Source organism: Giraffa tippelskirchi, chromosome 10 (genome assembly GCF_054371585.1).
Source record: "Giraffa tippelskirchi isolate mGirTip1 chromosome 10, T2T-mGirTip1v1.2.pri, whole genome shotgun sequence".
Lineage (NCBI taxonomy): Eukaryota > Metazoa > Chordata > Mammalia > Artiodactyla > Giraffidae > Giraffa > Giraffa tippelskirchi.
Window position 1 is genome coordinate 145,684,366 of NC_137284.1, and position 21,644 is coordinate 145,706,009.

Sequence of the window (21,644 nt, forward strand, 5' to 3'; positions counted from 1 at the left end):
GGTTCTTTGAAAAGATAAGCAAAATTGACAAATCTTTAGCCAGATTCACCCGAAAAAGAGAGGACTCAAATCAATAAAATAAAAAATGGACACAAAAGAGTTACAATGGACACCACAGAAACACAAAGGATAATAAGAAACTACTACAAATAACTATATGCCAATAAAATGAACAACCTAGAAAAAATGGATAAATTCTTTGAAAAGTACAACCTTCCAGGACTGAACCAGAAAGAAATAGAAAATATGAACAGACCAATCATAAATATTGAAATTAAAACTGATTTTACAACTTCCAACAAAAGTCCAGGATCGGATGGCTTCACAGGAGATTTCTATGCAATATTTACAGATGAATTAATATCTATCCTTCTGAAACTCTTCCCAAAAAATTCCAGAGAAAAAAGGAACACTCCCAAGCACATTCTATGACACCACCATCATCTCAATACCAAAACCAGACAAAGATACAAAATATATATATATATATTATGTATCAATATCACTGATGAACACAGACACAAAAATACCCAACAAAATACCAGCAAACTGAATCTGACAATACATTAAAAGGATCACACACCATGATCAAGTGGGATTTATTCTAAGGATTCTTCAATATCCACAAATTAGTGTGACACACCATATTAACAAACTGAAGAATAAAACCATATGGTCATCTCAATAGATGCAGAAAAAGCTTTTGACAAAATTCAACACCTGTTTAGGATGAAAACTCTCCAGAAAGTGGGCGTAGAGGGAACTTACTTTAACTTAAAGAAGGCCATATATGACAAACCCACAACTAACATCATTCCCAACAGTGAAAAGCTGGAAGCATTCTAAGATCAGGAACAGGGCAATGATGTCCACTTTCATGACTTTGATTCAACATAGTTTTTGGAGTCCTGGCCACAGCAATCAGAAGAAAAAGAAATGAAAGGAATCCAAATTAGGAAAGAAGAAGTAAAACTATCATTGTTCAGAGAAGACACAATACTATATATTAAAAAAAAAAAAAAAAAAATACTATATATAGAAAAGATACTACCAGAAAACTACTAGAACTCAGTTAATTCAGTAAACTTGCAGAATACAAAATTAAAACCTCCCAAAATCTCTTGCATTCCTATACATTAACAAAAAAAGAGTAGAATGAGAAATTAAGGAAGCAATCCCATTTAACATCGCACCAAAAAGAAAAAAATATCTAACAATAAACCTACCTCAGGAGGCAAAAAAAACTGAAAACTATTAATATAAGACACTGATGAAAGAAATTGAAGATGACACAAATAGATGGAAAGATATGTTCTTGGATTGGAACAATCAATAGTCAAAATGATTATACTACCTCAGGCAACCTACAGATTCAATCAAATTGAATTCAATCAAATCTACAGATTCTATCAAATTACCAATAGCATTTTTCACAGACAAGAACAAGAAAATTTTAAATTTGTATGGAAACACAGAAGGCCCTGAATAGCCAAAGCAATCTTGAGAAAGAAAAACACAGCTGGAGGAATCAGGCTTTCTGATTCAGACTATACTACAAAGCCACAATGATCACAACAGATGGTAGTGGTGCAAAAACAGAAATGTAGATCAGTGGGGCAGGATAGAAAGCCTAGAAATAAACCCACACACCTATGGTCAACTAATCTATGAAGAAGGAGGAAAGATTATACAATAGGTGGGGCTTCCCTGGTGGTTCAATGGCTAAAACTCCACGCTCCCAATACAGGAGACCAGGTTTGATCCCTGGCCAGGGAACCAGATCCCACATGCCCCAAGTAAAAGTTCACACACTACAACTAAAGATTACCCATGCCTCAACTAAAAATTCCACATGCCTCAACAAAGACCAAAGATCCTGCATGCCACTACTAAGACTTGGCACAGCCAAATAAAGAAATAAACAAATAAAAGAATATGCAATAGAGAAAGGACAGTTTCTTCAGTAAGTGGTGTTAGGAAAACTGGACAGCTACATGTAAAACAATGAAATTAGAACATTTTCTAACATCATACACAAAAATAAACTCAAATGGATCAAAGACCTACATATAAGACTGGATACTATAAAAACTCCTAGAGGAAAACATAGGCAGAACACTCTTAGGCATAAATGACAGCAATAACTTTTTGATCCACCTCCAAGAGTAACGAAAATAAAAACAAAAAATAAACAAATGGGACCTAATTAAACTTAAAAGCGTTTTCATGGCAAAGGAAACCATAAACAAAATGAAAAGACAACCCGCAGAGTGGGAGAAAATATTTGCAAGTGAAGTGACAGACAGGGGATTAATCTGCAAAATATACAAACAGCTCACACAGCTCTATGTCAAAAAACAAACAACCCAATCAAAAAAAAAAAAGGGGGGGGGGCAGAATATCTAAGTAGACTTTTCTCCAAAGAAAATATACAGATAGCCAAAACCACATGAAAAGATGCTCAACATCACTAATTATTAGAGAAAAGCAAATCAAAACTACAATGAGGTACCACCCCATACAAGTCAGAATGGTCATCATCAGAAAGTCTACAAGAATAAACGCTGGAGAGAGTGTGGAGAAAAGGAAACCATTTTACACTGTTTGTGATAAGTCACTTGAGTCATGTCCAGCTCTTTGTGACCCTATGGACTAGCCCAACAGGCTTCTCTGTCCGTGGGATTCTCCAGGCAAGAATACTGGAGTGGGTTGCCACGCCCTTCTCCAGGGAATCTTCCTGACCCAGGGTGAAAACTGGTGCAGCCACCAAGGAAAACAGTACAGAGATTCCTCAGAAAACTAAAAATATAGTTACCATATGATCCACCAATCCCAGTCTTAGTGTACAGACTTAGCCTTATATACAGACAAAACTATAATTCAAAAAGATACAGGTACCTCTATGTTCATAGCAGCACTAGTCACAATAAACAAGACATGGAAACAACCTAAATGCCTGTCTACAGATGATTGGACAAAGAAGATGTGGTACATATAGACAATGGAATACTACTCAGCCATAAAAAGAACAAAATGCCATTTGAAGCAATAGGGATGAAACTAGAGATTATCATACTAGTGAAATCAGAGAATGATAAATATCAGTTCAGTCGCTCAGTTCAGTCGCTCAGTCATGTCCAACTCTTTGCGACCCCATAAATCGCAGCATGCCAGGCCTCCCTGTCCATCACCAGCTCCCGGGGTTTACCCAAAGCCATGTCCATCAAGTCGGTGATGCCATATCATATATGGAACCTAATTTTTAAAAATGATATAAATGAAGTTATTTACAAAACAGAAACAGACTCACAGATCTTGAAAACAACCTTTTGCTTACCAAAGAAGAAATATGGAGGGGAGAGATAAATTAAGAGCTTGGGATTAACATAGACACACTACTATATATGAGATAGATAATCAGTAAAGACCTACTGCGTAGCACAGGGAGGGCTACTCAATAATCTGTAATAAACTATACAGATTAAGTTATTATGAAAAGAATCTGCAAAAGAATGAATATATGTGTATATATAACCAAATCACTTTGCTGTATACCTGAAACTAGGAATAGTGTAATTCAACTACACTTCAATAAAATTAAAAAATAAATATAAATTTCACAATGTAGAATCATCCTATGAATAATGCCATCATAAATATCATCTAACAACTGAAGAATTATTCCAATAAAGAATTTTAAATCCACTAAGAAGATATAAAAAGTATACCAACTATGATCATATTTAAGTAAACTGTATATGCATATTTATATATAAGCTTATACATATAGCAAGAGCTTCATTAACATATTTATATTTGTTGTTATCTCTAGTAAAATATTAGGTAGTGATATTTTACTTCTTATTTGTAGTTTTTGTGTTTTCAAAGCAGAAGGAAAAAAATCACATATGGTCAAAACTGCCTTTGGAAATCTCTTAAATCGCTGAAAATACAGTAAGTTCAGTGCAGTCGCTCAGTCATGTCTGACTCTTTGCAACCCCATGGACTGCAGCAGTCCAGGCTTCCCTGTTCAACATCAACTCCCAGAGACTACTCAAACTCATGTCCATTGAGTCAGTGATGCCATCCAACCATCTCATCCTCTGTTGTCTCCTTCTCCTCCCACCTTCAATCTTCCCCAGCATCAGGGGCTTTTCCAATGAGTCAGTTCTTCACATCAGGTGGCCAAAGTATTTGAGTTTCAGCTTCAGCATCAGTCCTTCCAATGAATATTTAGGACTGATTTCCCCTAGGATAGACTGGTTGGATCTCCTTGCAGTCCAAGGGACTCTCAAGAGTCTTCTCCAACACCACACTTCAAAAGCATCAATTCTTCAGTGCTCAGCTTTCTTTACAGTCCAGCTCTCACATCCATACATGATTACTGGAAAAACCATAGGTTTGACTAGACGGACCTTTGTTGGCAAAGTAATGTCTCTGCTTTTTAATATGCTGTCTAGGTTGGTCATAACTTTTCTTCCAAGGAGCAAGCATCTCTTAATTTCATGACTGCAGTCACCATCTGCAGTGATTTTGGAGACCCAAAAAGTAAAGTCTGTCACTGTTTCCCCATCTATTTGCCATGAAGGGATGGGACCAAATACAATAAACACAAACATATCTATGAACCAGGCTTCCCTGGATGCTCAGTGGTAAAGAAACTGCCTTCAATGCAGGAGTCTGCCTGCAATGTAACAGACCCAGGTTCAATCCCTGAGTTGGGAAGATCCTCTGAAGTAGGAAATGGCAACCCACTCCAGTATTTTTGCCTGGAGAATCCCATGCACAGAGGAGTCTGCCAGGCTACAGTCCATGGGGTCACTAAGAGTCGGACACAATTGAGCGACTAACACTTGCGTTTGCATGAGTGCATGATTTGCTTTTGTATCTTTGACAACATAGTTTCTCAGTAAGTTTATTGCTTACTAGGAATCACTAAAAGATTTGATTAAATTGTATTCCCTCCCTGTTATTTGACCTAAGGCCAAACTATGGTGGAGGTAATGAAGATAATGGCAACCTCCTTCAAAAGATCCCATGCACGCACTGCTACACTCAGTGCCCCCAACCCTGCAGCAGGCCGCCACGATCCATGCCTCCGCCAGAGACTCCTGGACACTCATGGGCAAGTCTGGGTCAGTCTCTTGTGCGGTCATTTCTCCTTTCTCCTGGGTCCTGGTGCACAAGGTTCTGTTTGTGCCCTCCAAGAGTCTGTTTCCCCCAGTCCTATGTAAGCTCTGGCGGTTCTATGGTGGGGTTAATGGGGACCTCCTCCAAGAGGGCTTATGCCATACCCCGGTCTACTGCACCCAGAGCCCCTGCCGCTGCAGCAGTCCACCGCTGACCCGTACCTCCTCAGGAGACACCCAAACACAGTTCTGTCTCAGTCTCTCTAGGGTCCCTGGGTCCTGGTGCACACAAGGTATGTTTGAGCCCTCTGAGTGTCTCTGGCAGGTATGGGATTTGATTCTAAATCTAATTTAATCAAATCTTTGAATTGGATTGAAGATTTACTGAGCATGGCCCCACCCATCAGAACAAGACTCAGCTTCCCCCTCAGGCAGTCTCTCCTGTCAGGAAACTTCCATAAGCCTCTTCTCCCTCTCCATCAGACAGACTGAAAACTACAGTCACAGAAAACTGACCAATCTGATCACATGGACCACAGCCTTGTCTAACTCAATGAAACTATGACCCATGCCAAGTAGGGCCACCCAAGATGGACAGGTCATGGTGAAGAGTTCTGACAAAACGTGGTCTGCTGGAGAAGGGCATGGCAAACCACTTCAGTATTCTTGTCTTGAGAACCCCATGAACAATATGAAAAGGCAAAAAGATAGGACAATGAAAGATGAACTCCCCAGGTCGGTAGATGCCCAATATGCTACTAGAGATCAGCAGAAAAATAACTCCAGAAAGAATGAAGAGACAGAGCCAAAGCAAAAACAATGCCCAGTTGTGGATGTGACTGGTTATGGAAGTAAAGTCCAATGCTGTAAAGAGCAATATTGCATAGGAACCTGGAATGTTAGGTCGATGAATCAAGGTAAATTAGAAGTGGTCAAACAGGAGATGGCAAGAGTGAACATCGACATTTTAGCAATCAGCGAACTAAAATGTACTGGAATGGGTGAATTTAACTCAGATGACCATTATATCTACTACTGTGGCCAAGAATTCCTTAGAAGAAATGGAGTAGCCATCATAGTCAACAAAAGAGTCTGAAATGCAGTACTTGGATGCAATCTCAAAAACAACAGAATGATCTCTGTTTGTTTCCAAGGCAAACCATTCAATATCATAGTAATCCAAGTCTATGCCCCAATTAATGCTGAAGAAGCTGAAGTTGAATGGTTCTATGAAGACCTACAAGACCTTCTAGAACTAACCAAAAAAGATGCCCTTTTCATTACAGGGGACTGGAATGCAAAAATAGGAAGTCAAGAAAAACCTGGAGTAACAGGCAAATTTGGCTTGGAGTATAGAATGAAGCAGGGAAAAGGCTAATAGAATTTTTCCAAGAGAATCCACTGGTCATAGCAAACACCCTCTTCCAACAACACAAGAGAAAACTACACGTGGACGTCACCAGATGGTCAATACCAAAATCAGATTGATTATATTCTTTGTAATCAAAGATGGAGAAGCACCATAAAGTCAGCAAAAACAAGACCGGGAGCTGACTGTGGCTCAGATCATGAACTCCTCATTGCCAAATTCAGACTTAAATTGAAGAAAGTAGGGAAACACTAGACCATTCAGGTATGACCTAAATCAAATCTCTTACAATTATACAGTGGAAGTGACAAATAGATTCAAGGGATTAGGTCTGATAGAAAGAGTGCCTGAAGAACTATGGACAGAGGTTTGTGACATTGTACAAGAGGCATGATCAAGACCATCCCCAAGAAAAAGAAATGCAAAAAGGCAAAATGGTTGTCTAAGGAGGCCTTACAAATAACTGTGAAAAGAAGAGAAGCAAAAGGCAAAGGAGAAAAGGAAAAGGAAAGATAAACCCATTTGAATGCAGAGTTCCAAAGACTAGCAAGGAGAGATAAGAAAGCCTTCCTCAGTGATCAATGCAAAGAAATAGAGGAAAACAATAGAATAGGAAAGACTAGAGATCTCTTCAAGAAAATTAGAGATACCAAAGGAACATTTCATGCAATGATGGGCTCAATAAAGGACAGAAATGGTATAGACCTAACAAAGCAGAAGATGTTAAGAAGAGGTGGCAAGAATACACAGAAGAACTATATAAAAAAGATCTTCATGACCCAGATAATCACGGTGGTGTGATCACTCACACTCAGCTAGAGCCAGACATCCTGGAATGTGAAGTGAAGTGGGCCTTAGGAAGCATCACTACGAACAAAGCTAGTGGAGGTGATGGAATTCCAGTTGAGCTATTTCAAATCCTCAAAGATGATGCTGTGAAAGTGCTGCACTCAATATGTCAGCAAATTTGGAAAACTCAGCAGTGGCCACAGGACTGGAAGAGATCAGTTTTCATTTCAATCCCTAAGAAAGGCAATACCAAAGAATGCTCAAACTACCACACAATTGCACTCATCTCATACGCTAGTATAGTAATGCTCAAAATTCTCCAAGCCAGGCTTCAGCAATACGTGAACCGTGAACATCCAGATGTTCCAGAAAAGGCAGAGGAACCAGGGATAAAATTGCCAACACTTGCTAGATCATCGAAAAAGCAAGAGAGTTCCAGAAAATCATCTATTTCTGCTTTATTGACTATGCCAAAGCCTTTGTGTGGATCACAACAAACTGTGCAAAATTATTCAAGAGATGGGGATACCGGACCACCTTACCTTCCTTCTGAGAAATCTGTATGCAGGTCAAGAAGCCACAGTTAGAAGTGGACATGGAAGAACAGTTCACTTCAGTTCAGTTCAGTCGCTCAGTCGTGTCCGACTCTTTGCGACCCCATGAATTGCAGTACGCTAGGCCTCTCTGTCCATCACCAACTCCCGGAGTCTACCCAAACCCATGTCCATCAAGTCAGTGATGCCATCCAACCATCTCATCCTCTGTCGTCACCTTCTCCTCCTGCCCCCAATCCTACCCAGCATTAGGGTCTTTTCCAATGAGTAAACTCTTCGCATGAGTTAGCCAAAGTATTGGAGTTTCAGCTTCAACATCAGTCCTTCCAATGAACACCCAGGATTGATCTCCTTTAGGATGGATTGATTGGATCTCCTTGCAGTCCAAGGGACTCTCAAGAGTCTTCTCCAACACCACAGTTCAAAAGCATCAATTCTGCGGCACTCACCTTTCTTCACCGTCCAACTCTCACATGGAACAACAGACTGGTTCCAAATCGGGAAAGGAGTATGTCAAGGCTGTATATTGTCACCCTGCTTATTTAACATACATGCAGAGTACATCATGAGAAACGCTGGGCTGGAGGAAGCACAAGCTGGAATCAAGATTGCTGGGAGAAATATCATTAACCTCAGATATGCAGATGACACCACCCTTATGGCAGAAAGCGAAGATGAAATAAAGAGCCTCTTGATGCAAGTGAAAGAGGAGAGTGAAAAAGTTGGCTTAAAACTCAACATTCAGAAAATGAAGATCATGGCATCTGGTTCCATCACTTCATGGCAAATAGATGGGGAAACAGTGGAAACAGTGGCAGACATTATTTTTGGGGGGGCTCCAAAATCACTGCAGATGGTGACTGCAGCCATGAAATTAAAAGACACTTGCTCCTTGGAAGAACAGTTATGACCAACCTAGACAGCATATTAGAAAGCAGAGACATTACTTTGCCAACAAAGGTCCATCTAGTCAAAGCTATGGTTTTTCCAGTAGTCATGTATGGATGTGAGAGGTGGACTATAAAAAAAGCTAAGCACCAAAGAATTGATGCTTTTGAACTGTGGTGTTGGAGAAGACTCTTGAGAGTCCCTTGGACTGCAAGGAACCCAACCAGCTCATCCTAAAGGAAATCAGTCCTGAATATTCATTGGAAGGACTGATGCTGAAAATGAAATTCCAATACTTTGGCCACCTGATGTGAAAACTGATTCATTGGGAAAGCCCCTGATGCTGGGAAAAATTGAAGGTGGGAGGAGAAGGGGACAACAGAGGATGAGATAGTTGGACGGTATCACCGACTTAATGGACATGAGTTTGAGTAAACTCTGGGAGCTGGTGATGGACAGGAAGGCCTGGCATGCTGTAGTCCATGGAGTCACAAAGAGTTGGACATGATTGAGCCACTGAACTGAACTGAGGAATCACTTGTGAAACTAGAAAAATCGATAGATTTTTCATTCCCATTAACTGGCAAAGTTACGTGTATCATCTGATGTTTTGATTCAATGTGTTTTCATGCCTCTGGAGGGTCAGGAATTCAACAGGCCAACAAAAATCATTGCTCAGCTGTGACGATTCAATTAGGGTTTTTCTGAAACCCTTAAAAAGTAAAGGTTTGTTTTTCATCCTTATCTTGGTGTTTTTGTCTGTTTTTTCTTGGGCAGAACTTGTAAATTTTTATGTAGTCTTTCCACACTATCAGAAAAAGGGTTTTCGAGAATTCTGTAATCTCCCATTTCAGATAAATACCTTATGATAAGCCTGCTCCCCTCTTGCCCTCTCCCAATCCCCTGTCAATTAACTCTTTAGCAACCAGAGTGCTCTTTTTAAAATACAAACGCTGGCCATGTTGCTGCTTAAAACCCTTCAATTACTTCCCACGAAAAAAATCCAAAGTCTTTAGTAGACCTGAGAGAAAGGTGCTAAGTCTCTTCAGTCACACCTGACTCTTTGCGATTCTATGGACTGTAGCCTGCCTGCTCCTCTGTCCATGAATTCTCCAGGCAAGAATCCTGGAGTGGGTTGCCATTTCCTCCTCCAGGGGATCTTCCTGATCCAGAAATCGAGCCTGCGTCTCTTGCATCTCCTGCATTGGCAGGCGGGTTCTTTACCACTCGCTCCAACAGGGAAGCCCTGACTCTCCCGTATCTCAGCATTTTGTTCACCATAGCTATCTTCTGTTCCAAGAACACACTGAGCCCTTCCTGTTCCAGGACCTTGGACCAGCTTTTGTCTCACTTGACTGCTGTCACCCTTTACAAGTTGTTAGCTTCTCACACGTCAGGTCTCAACTCCCATGTCATCTCCCCCAAGAGGCCTGATCTCTTCCTGTAATTTTGTCTTATTGAAGTATAGTTGATGTACAACACTATTTAAGTTACAGGTGCACAATACAGTGATTCACAATTTTTAAAGGCTACACGGCGTTTATACATACTATATAATATTGGCTATATGAAGCCTTGACTTTTATAAAGGACTGTCCCTAATGGAATGTATGGATTTTAATTCAATTTATCTTTCAGGAAAGTAATTTTGAGCCAAAGGACAGGGTGTGTGTAGGGGGGGAAAGCCTGTCATTCTTTATCATTGCCTCCAACTTACTTTCCAGCTGAGTGCTTTACAGATATGCAAATAATTAAGATATACCAATAATTTATTTGACTCATTTTGATTTTTTGCATATTTGTAAAGTGTGTGCACATTAGTTACTCTGTCGTGTCCAACACTTTTCACCTCTATGGACCATAGCCTGCCAGGCTCCTTTATCCATGGAATTCTCAAGCAAGAATACTGGAGTAGGTAGCCATTCCCTTCTCCAGGGGATTTTCCCGACCCAGGGATCGAACCCAGGTCTCCTGCATTACAGGCAGATCCTTTACCATCTGAGCTACCTGGGAAGCCCAGTTATAAAGATTCTCTTGAAATTATGCCTCTTGAGATCAAGATTCTTGTGGTGGCGTGCTGCCAAATGTTTAACAGGCTTTCCAAAAACAGTCCTAATATAGTATTTACCTGTGGCCATGGGATAAATACCACCACCATGCTAATTTCAGGCTGCAATGTGACATCAACTAGCTTGCAAAATTACTTCCTAAAAATTTAACAATCGGTTTTCACAAGCCAGGGCAGGCCAGTTCTGGCACACCACTGGAACCTGTTCTGGCTTATTTACTGCTGTAAATAAAGAGAACAATGCCAGGCATAGAGTAAGCATGCAACAAATGTTGGTTGAATATTAAACTGGAATAAATTCTTTTTTTTTTTTTTTTTTGGCTGAGCCTCGTGGCATACAGGATCTTAGTTCCCAGATTAGGGATCAAACCTATGCTCCCTGCAGAAGTACAGAAGTCCCTTATAAATCCTTGCTTCTATTCTATCAATTATAGATTGTAGCTTATAGAGTCCTTTTTGGCATTCTAACTGCCAAACTGTGACGTGAGTACGTGAAGTTTGTAGAGAATTACTCTGAAAATAACTTGTCAAATGAGTCACCCAAGTAAATGAAAGACACAAGAAAGAGGAGGAGAGAGGGAAGGGGAGTTGAAAGGGAAGGAAGAGGAAGGAGTAGAAAGAAAAGTGAAAGTAAAGCCAGACTCCTCGCTGACTGCCACACCCCTCACCGGTCCACAGACCAATGACACGGGATTCCCTCTGTTAAAACTATAGGTGATGAATCTCACATTAAGAATCAGAATCTCTGGGTGAAGTCCAGGAGTCTTCATGTTATCAAGTTACCCTAGCAATTCTGATATGCACTGAAGTCTGACAATCATGTCCAAGGGTACACTGACTGATGAACTTATGAGAGTGACACCAAGCTCTACTGTCTGCTCGGAACAGTCCACCCCACCCCAAGCCCCAGGCAAATGTTCTACAAGCAATCAAATCTTCCTAGATTCTAACTTCCCATTCTAAACTTGGTAAGGAAAGCAAAACAGTCCAATTTCATTGTGATCAAAATAATTCAACTAGACCTAAAAAGTATTTCTGTTGTTGAGAAATACTTGTTTGAATATTTAGTATCTTGCATTGATTGTTATTGATAATTGTTACTGATATTAGCTAACACTTACTGGGGGCTTAAGTAAGTGTTAGTCACTCAGCTGTGTCCGACTGTTTGTGACCCCATGAACTGTAGCCCGCCAGACTATTCTGTCCACGGAATTCTCCAGGCAAGAAGACTGGAGTAGGTAGCCATTCCTTTCTCCAGGAGCTCTTCCCAACCCGGGGATCAAACCCAGGTCTCCCTCATTGCAGGTGGATTCTTTACCCTCTGAGCCACCAAGGAAGCTCAAGAGACTATTTCTAAAGTCTGGAAAATGAACTATACCTCAGTCTGATCAATAGGATCAATATTTCACTGCTGCCATTCACCATTTTGTTCTTTTCTGAAATGGTAAAATAATAAGTATAAAAGAACTCTGAAAAGCAAAATTGCAAGACCAAAACTGCCCCCATTTTAAATTAAGACAAGAGCAGGGTAGACTTCCCTGAGGGTCCAGCAATTAAAACTCCACCTTCCAAAGCAGAGGACTTGAGCTCAACTCCTGGTCGGGGAACTAAGATCCCACATGCTGAGGGGCTAGTGAGCCTGTGCTCTAAAGCTAGAAAGAAGCCCTCACGCCACGATGAAAGATCCCAAGTGCTGCAACTAAGACCCGATGCAGCTAAAAATAATAACACTTTTAAATAAATAAAGATGAGCAGGCAAAACATGCCCAAGATAGTCTTAAGAAAAGTGGTGGCAAAATCCTCTGTTAAATTGTAGGAAATACACATTACAGTCTGCTCAGCCCACATCAACCCAAAACTTTCTCCGAAAACTGCCCCTCCCTGGCTGCTTCTGTGCATAAGCCTGACTCTTGGCTGCAACTGATGTAGCTCAAGTATAAACAGCTGACCAGGCCTGGCCAGTGGGATGCAAGGAGAGCATGTTTCTGGGATGTAGAGAGCACATCGGTATCTTCTGGTAGCTGGATCTAAGGAGAGATGTTTGGGATTTGTAAGGTGGCAAGGTCCATGGGCAAGCACAGCACACTGGTCTTGAGGGCGCAGTCTGAATGCTCAGTGACCACAGACCCTAGACAAATGTGAGGAGGCAGAGCCTGGGTTCCCAACAATGCTCACGGCCTGGATCAGGCCCACCCAGGGCCCAGCCTCACTCTTGTTTTTGGCTGCAGCCAGCGCAGGCGGATTTTCATTTCTTGTGGCCAAAACAGAATGACCAGTGCAGAGGGGCAAGCCATTTGGTCCCTCTGAGGAACCATGACCATGTGGGTTACCATATCCGCCTCTGATTCCCTCCTGAAACAAGGGCCCCCCATCATGGTCCCGAACATCTCTGGAGTTTTTCCCAGCCTGCAACTGGTTTGCCTGAGTGCTGGACTTGCACTTCCCAGGGCCACCTCCCTGCACCCTGGTTCAAGCCTCCCTGCATGTTTGTGTTCTGTTTTTCAGTTGCACCCTAGACAGCAGACTTGGAGCCCACTGTCACTCAATGGCTCCAGCTCCCTGTGTCATCCGTGTCTTTGGCATCTTCTGCTAACAATGTCCAGCAAAATCCAAACCCTTCATATGATGCAATACATGCTATTGACTGGAAGCATTGATGTAGCCTCTTTTCCCACCAAATTCAACAATGAGAAAACAGCACCTCAAGAAAACTCAAATAGACAAATCTTTGGTTAAACCCTTAACCTGAAGGGACCCAGGCCGCTCTTTCCCCACCTCCCTTAGACATATCCTCCCTACAGAGACCGCTGGGCTGTACCTGGGATATAAATGGTGCCACCATTGCTCCAATTCGACACAGGGAGCCGCTGATCCCCATCCCCAAAGCACGCATCGTCGTGGGGTAGACCTGGATGGGGGCAGTGTAGAAAGAATCAGTTAAGACTCCTTTTCCAAGTTCTCTGTTCTTCCCTCCCCAGGTCAGGCTTTGATAATATATAGAAGGCCAAATAGTCTATATAGATAGGATAAGAATAGAAGATGTTCATTTTCTCAGGTACACAACTTTGAATTTTAACAGTATCAGATAATAAACATTTAGAAATTATCCTTTCAGTGAACAAATTCCAAAATATATGTTTAATATTCCAAATGTGATTTTAGAAAGCTAAACTGTGGAATCAGAGTTTCACCTTAGAGCTATAAACATATAAAGGTGGTTCTACTGAATGGAAAGAAAATACACCCAAATAATAACAATCCAAGCAAATCTTTAATATAGATACAGTGAATTGACTGAAGTGTCAGATACATACTCCACTATCCACCATGTTTGCATTGCAAAACCATATAGTACAGTCTGCTTTCTTTCATTTATAGCAAGACCTCATTAATCTGCAATGCAGGAGACCCAAGTTCAATCCCTGGGTAAGAAAGATCCCCTGGAGAAGGAAATGGCAACCCACTCCAGTATTTGTGCCTGTAAAATCCCATTGACAGAGAAGCCTGGCAGGCTACAGTCCATGGGGTCGCAACCCTCAGACATGACTTATTGACTAAACCACCACCAAAAACCTGTACTTCATTGATTCAGAATTCTTGATAGGCAAATATTTAATAAAGAAGATTATAGGAAGAATATATAGGAAGACGATATGAAAGAATGCTTAATTTTAGAAAATTTTCTCTGAATGCTGTGTGATACTGATCAGTTTTTATCAATTCACCAAAGTAAAGCATGTGACCTCTCTACACACCATCTGTCAGATGCAACAAGATGCTATCCTGCCCCAGGGGAAACCGCTGTATTTACCAAAGATGACCTGGGGGGTGAGTGCCTTTTCCTGGAGTTCTTTTTGTGGAAAATGAGGTTACTAGCTATTGAAAACAATGGATTCAGATACATAGAGATGATCTTTGCCCTAATATCAACATTTTTGCATTTTGACAATTCTAGGAGATGAAATAATTCAAGACAATCATTTTCTGGTACACGTCTTTGACTTTTTTTTTTTTTAAGCCCTAAGTATCAAGGGAAAAATACTTAGAAACCAACCCTTTAGATGAACACATTCCAAAATATGTTAAATTGAATATTCCAAATATAACTTTAGAGGTACACCACAATACATATAGATCTTTAAGTTCACAAATTCACAATAATTTTAGCAGATTTTGTCAGTGGAACTAAATGAAGCATTATGTATTGATGTACGTCAAATATGTTATAATTTCCTATTTTTAATCTGCGTGAGAGGAAAAGAATATTTTTCTCCTGTGGCTTTAATGATTTTGATATGTAATGTCTGTATTCTGAACAGACTTTTCCCTTTCCTGATATGAAAATGAATGTAGCCTTAGCAGTCCCTACAGCACAACTTTCTTTAGCTCAATGAAAGACAAAGCCAGTTAAAATACTGTTTCCTATTCAGACGTTGCTTATTTCTAGGAATATTCACTCTTTAAACTGGGGCTTTCTGAGGAGGCCCCTCAGAAGTAGATGTATTAAGTATGTGGAATAATTCAATAAATTAAAGATAAATTACTCTTATATTTGAATTTAAGCCACACACAACAAACAACAGAGTGGGATGTGATCTTTCAAAAGAAAAAAGTTGAAAAATACATTCTAATTTCAAAAAGAGAGAGAAATAGGATGCTTTACATTTTATCAGCAACATGCAGGTATGGGCCCTATTTCTTCAAAAAGCAAGGTAAGCGGGCAATGAGTTTGTTTTTTTTTTTTTTGGTTAACGTGAATGTGATTTAGTGAGAAAGGGAGAAGGTCCTATCTTTCTTCTTTCACTAGACTTCATGGGGCAGGAGAAAGACCACATCAAACACACCTTCTGGGCTCATTTTAACAGGATGTTTTCAGAAATCCATCACAAGTCAGCAGAAGTCAGGGATGCGTTATCTATAGATGAACCCCTTCCCCAAAACTGACCTCAGCGGTGTAAATGTAGATGGTGTTGAAGTTGGCTGCCACCAGAGCCCTCAGCATGAAGAGGAAGCCAATGAGGCCAGCGCTAGGGAACCAGAAGGGAGACATTACAAAGGCAGCATGGGAGGACCTTCCGGGGCCCCCATCCCGGTGCATGATAGCGGCCAACACACACACCCATGGAGACCAGGACCCCAGAGTGCTGCTCATCAGCTGGCCTGACCGGGGGTCCTAAAGCAAAAGCCTGACTCAGACCTTCAATCCTGTCCCCCCATAGTGTGCCATTCCAGCCCGCCCCCCCCCAAATGAGCACACCTCTGTGACCACTCCTGGAAAATGGTACAGTGTGCAGAATAAGTCATCCATATTATGAATGAGGCCACCCTAGAATCACAAATTCAGAGTGCAGTGAATTTTCCCACCACAGGTACACTGTCTATATCACTGTCTTGACAATGGTGCAGCTCATTTGGTCAGCAGCTAGAGTCCCCATTCTCCAGGAAGCTTCATATAAAGATCCTAAATATCTTGGTGAGCAAACTGAATACCCCCAGGCTAATGCTGTTCAGGGGTAAAAAGGGAGTAGGAGGGGTAGAGGCAGCTTGTACTCTACTCTCCTAGGGAAAGGGACTTGTTCCTGACCTGCACTGAAGACCATGGGTCAGGAGACCTCATTTTATTTATTTTACACTTTTTTTTTCTGGCTATGGGGCATGTGGGATCTTAGTTCCCCAACCAGGGATCGAACCTGCACCCTCTGCAGTGGAAGCCTGGAGTCTTAACCACTGGACCACCAGAGAAGTCCCCAGGAGACCTCATTTTAAAACCACCACTCAAAACTAGATTGTTCCAAAGCAATCAGAGAGCAAATACCTTGAGGTGCAAATATTGAGGAGCAGGAAGAATAAAGCCGTACATCCCATGGTAATAGAAAGGCTCAGCCGTCTCCCCAGGAAATTAATGCCCAGGATGTTTAAAGGATTCACTGGAAAAAAAGACAATTTTCAGAACTTTGACAGCAAAGGGCATTTATCAACAGTGGCATGGTTTCCTCATTTCATAAAGAAACAACTTAATCCGAACCTCACGGGTATTGCAGCCAAGACACAGTCACACTGTCGTCAACATCATGCTGCTTCCACATCCTTTTCCCATGTGGGTCTGAGAAAAACAAGTATTGGTGTATGTGAAGTAATATTTTATGCCCAGGATGTGTATTATTGCATATAGGTCTATTGTAAACTGCCCACTTGTTCGATCTCTATTTTAAATATTTTATGCTGTTTTTCAAATTCAAGATGCCATGAATTTTTTTTGGAGGGGGGAGGGGTACATAATGCAGCATGTGGAACTTCCTCAGTTCAGTCGCTCAGTCGTGTCCGACTCTTTGCGACCCCATGAACTGCAGCACACCAGGCCTCTCTGTCCATCACCAACTCCCGGAGTCTACCCAAACCCATGTCCATCGAGTCGGTGATGCCATCCAACCATCTCATCCTCTGTCGTCCCCTTCTCCTCCCGCCTCCAATCCTACCCAGCATTAGGGTCTTTTCCAATGAGTCAACCCTTCGCATGAGGTGGCCAAAGTATTGGAGTTTCAGCTTCAACATCAGACCTTCCAATGAACACCCAGGATTGATCTCTTTTAGGATGGATTGATTGGATCTCCTTGCAGTCCAAGGGACTCTCAAGAGTCTTCTCCAACACCACAGCTCAAAAGCATCAATTCTTTGGCGCTCAGCTTTCTTCACCGTCCAACTCTCACATCCATACATGACCACTGGAAAAACCATAGCCTTGACTAGACGGACCTTTGTTGGCAAAGTAATGTCTCTGCTTTTAAATATGCTATCTACGTAGGCCATAACCTTCCTTCCAAGGAGTAAGCGTCTTTTAATTTCATGGCTGCAGTCACCATCAGCAGTGATTCTGGAGCCCCAAAAAATAAAGTCTGACACTGTTTCCACTGTTTCCCCATCTATTTCCCATGAAGTGATGGGACCAGATGCCATGATCTTAGTTTTCTGAACGTTGAGCTTTAAGCTTTAAGCTTTAAGCTTTAAGCCGGGCCGGGGCCGGGAGCCAGGGGCGGCGGCCGAGAGGGGCTAGGCCGGGTCGGGGGCCGGGGGCGGCAGCCGAGAGGGCTAGGACGGGCCGGGGTCTGGGGGCGGCGGCCGACAGGGGCTAGGACGGGCCGGGGGTGGCAGCCGACAGGGGCTAGGACGGGCCGGGGGCCGGGGGCGGCGGCCGACAGGGGCTAGGACGGGCCAGGGGCCGGGGGTGGCTGCCGACAGGGACTAGGACGGGCCAGGGGCCGGGGGCGGCGGCTGACAGGGGATAGGCAGGGCCGGGGGCCGGGGGCAGCGGCAGCGGCGACGGTGAGAGGAATTACCCAAGACCCAAGGTAAGAGAAACCCAAGTAAGACGGTAAGTGTTGGGAGAGGGCATCAGAGGGCAGACACACTGAAACTAAAACTACAGAAAACTAGCTAATCTGATCACACGAACCACAGCCTTGTCTATCTCAATGAAACTAAGCCATGCCGTGTGGGGCCACCCAAGACGGATGGGTCATGGTGGAGAGGTCTGACAGATTGTGGTCCACTGGAGAAGGGCATGGCAAACCACTTCAGTATTCTTGCCTTGAGAACCCCATGAACAGTATGAAAAGGAACTTCCTCAACCAGGAATCAAACCCACAGCCCCTGTGGTGGAAGTGGAAGCCGTGGACCACCAGGGAAGTCCAAGGTACCAATGATTAAGTATCATTATTTTATGCCTATTAAAGCAGAAACAGTGCTTCCAAAGAGAAACCTAACAAGTCATCGTAAGACACATCCCAGTTGCAGAGACATTACAATGGGGGGAAATGCGTCTTAGAATTGATTCGATAAAGTAATTTAAAGCTCTACGTCTCCAGACTTGTCCTCCCTCTCCACGTACATCCACACTGGAGACACGTCAGCATGATTTGGGGACTCGTCTAATCCTACCAGGCAGGAGCCAAGTGTATGACAGGCCACTCCTCTCTGTGAGGCTCTGAGTTGCCTGTCCCCCACCCAAAACACAGAACCACCCAACACAGAGAGACACTTACGAGCAATTTCACCAATGGTGCTGATAATCATGGTCCTGTAGTCAGAGGGGGCGAACATGTGGCAGTAACAGGGGCTCTGGCTCTCCTCCAAGACCCCCACGGTCACAGCCACCTCGGACTTGGACCGCGAGCCACAGACTAGGTCCCGTTCCAGCAGCTCAGCGCTGGCCAGGATGACCCCGTAGTAGGCGAAAGAGATGCCTAGCCTGGAAGCAAGAAAAGATGGACATCAGGAAAGGCTGTCTCCAGGCCTGAAGAAGGGGTAGCCCCATGAGAGGTGGGGAGAGGCGGGGAGAGCTTTTCAGGTGGAAGGCACAGTGTGTGGAAGGGGAAAGGAGGGGAGGGGAAAGTGGGGTCACATTTCCGGGGGAGACTGGAGGGTGGCCTTCACCAGAGACTGCACGGTGAGAAATGGATTTGCAAGAAAAAGCAGAAAGGGCCCAGAGGACCCCTCAGGCCAGGAGTCACGAGTCAGAACAGAACTAAGACCAGGTCGAAACTGCCCCCCTCATTCCTCAGCTCCTGTATACTCTGTTACTTAAGCCCTGAAAACACAGCGTTAACCATCAGAACACTGCTGCTTGTGCCCTAACAGCTTATTAAGTTCCCATCCCAGGTGGTCCCGGGTTAGTTATGGCTACTACTTGTAGGTAAGTTTGTTTTCAGGCTAGAAACCTTGCAAATAAGCAGAGATAAGGGTGGTAGAGTAAAAATAACTGCTATCAACTTGGAGTTTTGCAGAAGTCTCCTGAGCAAACAGAAGAACAAAGAAATGTTAAGCTTCCCTTGAAGGCCAGTGGCTCCAAAAAGTCTGCAACCCGTCATGACCCTTTCATCTCGAACCCTCCCACCTTCACCTTTCCCTCAGCTCAAGAGCAGCCTGAACCGCTACTCTAGGTTAAGATGGTTCCGTAAAACTTTGGTCCACCATCTTCTCAGTCTGCTGGCATTCTGGATAAAGTTGCTATAATTTGCCTCAACACCTTGTCTTCTACTTGCCTGTCATGTGGCAAGCAGCACAAGCTTAGACTGGGTAACAGTTTCCTTTTCTGCAGCTGCTCCAACATGTGAGCACAAACTTAGTGCTTTAAACAGTTCAGTTATTATCTCACAGTCCTGGAGGTCAGCACTTCAGTGGGTCTGGCTAACTTCTCTGCTTGGTGTCTCTGGAGGCAGAAACGCCACGGTAGGCAGGGCTGCTCCACTTTTTATGGGAGAATCCATCTTCACGCTCATCCAGACGGTTGGCAGAACTCAGCCGCACAGGCTGAAGGACACATGTCCACGTCCTTGCCGGCTGCCGACCCGTGGTTTTCAGCTTCTGCAGGCTCCCCTTGTTCCTTGTCTGCGGAGCCAGCAACAGCGTTGTGTCCTCGTGTTCCTGCCTCACCTCACACTTCTCTTCTGCTGCAGCTCTGATTCCAGCTGGAGAGACTTCTCTACTTTTAAAGACTCGGTTGATTAGATTGAGTCCACCTGCCTAATCCAGGCTACGCTCCCTGGTCTGATAACCATACTTATTACATCTACGCGCTGCCTTCACAGCCACAGTCAAGTGAGTGTTTGATTGAATCACCAGGTGTTGGAAATCTCGGGAGTCATCTTTAGAATTCTGCCTTTCGGAGGTCAGGAAGCCACGCAAGGGTTTTTGCTTTTGCTTCATATTTCCTTCGTCTCTCTCTCTCTTTTTTTTTTTGGTCTAGTCTTAAATATTTTTATATATTTAAAATAAATATAAATTTTTATATATTTAAATAAAATTTATTTTATTTAAATATAAACATAACGTACAGAAAAGTTCATATATCAAACTGTAGAAAAAGAATAAAGTCAGGCTCCTAGAAGCCCCCCTCATGTCTGTTTTATGGAAATGGTTATTAAAGCCACATGTAAAAGACAAATGGGGACAATCAGGGGAAATTACATATATTCTGCACACTGTATGATACTAGTGATGATTGTTAATATTTTTTCATATTTAATTTTATTTATTTGGCTGCACCGGATCTTAGTTGTGACAAATGATATCTTTAGTTGCCGCTCTTTAATTGCAACACGTGGGATCTAGTTCCCTGACCAGGGATCAAACCCAGGCCTCCTGCATTAGGAGTGCAGAGTCTTAACCAATGAACCACCAGGTGAGTCCCACAAATGTTAACCCTGTTGGTGTGATTAGGGTTGATCATCTAAGAAAATGTCCTCAAGTAGTTGAGACTCTTAATGAAGTACCTGGGGATGAAATGGCATGAAGTGTTGGGCCTACTTGGAAATACTTCAGAACAGGAAAAACAGCCAAAGCAAATATGGGTGAATATCTGTGATTGTCAGATCTGAGTGGCAAGTAAATCAGACTTCATCATGGTATCCTCTCTGCTTTCATGTGAGCTTGGAAACTCTCATCATGAAATATTGAAATATTTAAAAAGAATACAATAATCACCTTGTTATTAAGGTGGCTTTAAATTTTGCTTAATTTCCAAATACTGAGAGTATTTTAAAAATTAAAAAGTCTCAAAAGGAGACACATCAGTGTACTTTTAGTGATTATATCTGGGAAAGGCAGACAACCAATTTCCTGAATTCAAACACTATCGTTAAGTTTCTACTGTTCTGAATCTTTCTGTAAGTGGAAGCATTATTATGCATTCTGTGTCTGACTTGCTTTGCTCATTATTACATTTGTAAGATTCAGCCATGTTGAGGGCAAAGCACGAGTTTTCTCATTTTTATTATTGTATAGTATTCTGTTTTATGAATACAACACAATTTATCCATTATAGTGTTGATGGGCATGTGGGTTGTTTTTAG

General features: G+C 42.5%; 1 protein-coding gene across 3 annotated transcripts in view; it reads right to left on the reverse strand.

The window, feature by feature from the left end:
* SVOPL (SVOP like) overlaps positions 1-21,644 on the reverse strand; it is an 80,739-nt gene that overhangs the window by 25,703 nt on the left and 33,392 nt on the right. For 2 of the 3 annotated variants that reach the window (XM_081533111.1, XM_081533109.1), the window contains exons 12-15: positions 18,837-19,042; positions 16,613-16,724; positions 15,743-15,824; positions 13,616-13,705 (exon numbers count right to left, since the gene is read on the reverse strand). In XM_081533111.1, coding sequence (XP_081389237.1) covers positions 13,616-13,705; positions 15,743-15,824; positions 16,613-16,724; positions 18,837-19,042 — 490 coding nt within the window. Of the gene's footprint in view, positions 1-11,094; positions 12,825-13,615; positions 13,706-15,742; positions 15,825-16,612; positions 16,725-18,836; positions 19,043-21,644 lie in introns of those variants that run through there. The other variant, XM_081533108.1, reaches the window with a different exon arrangement.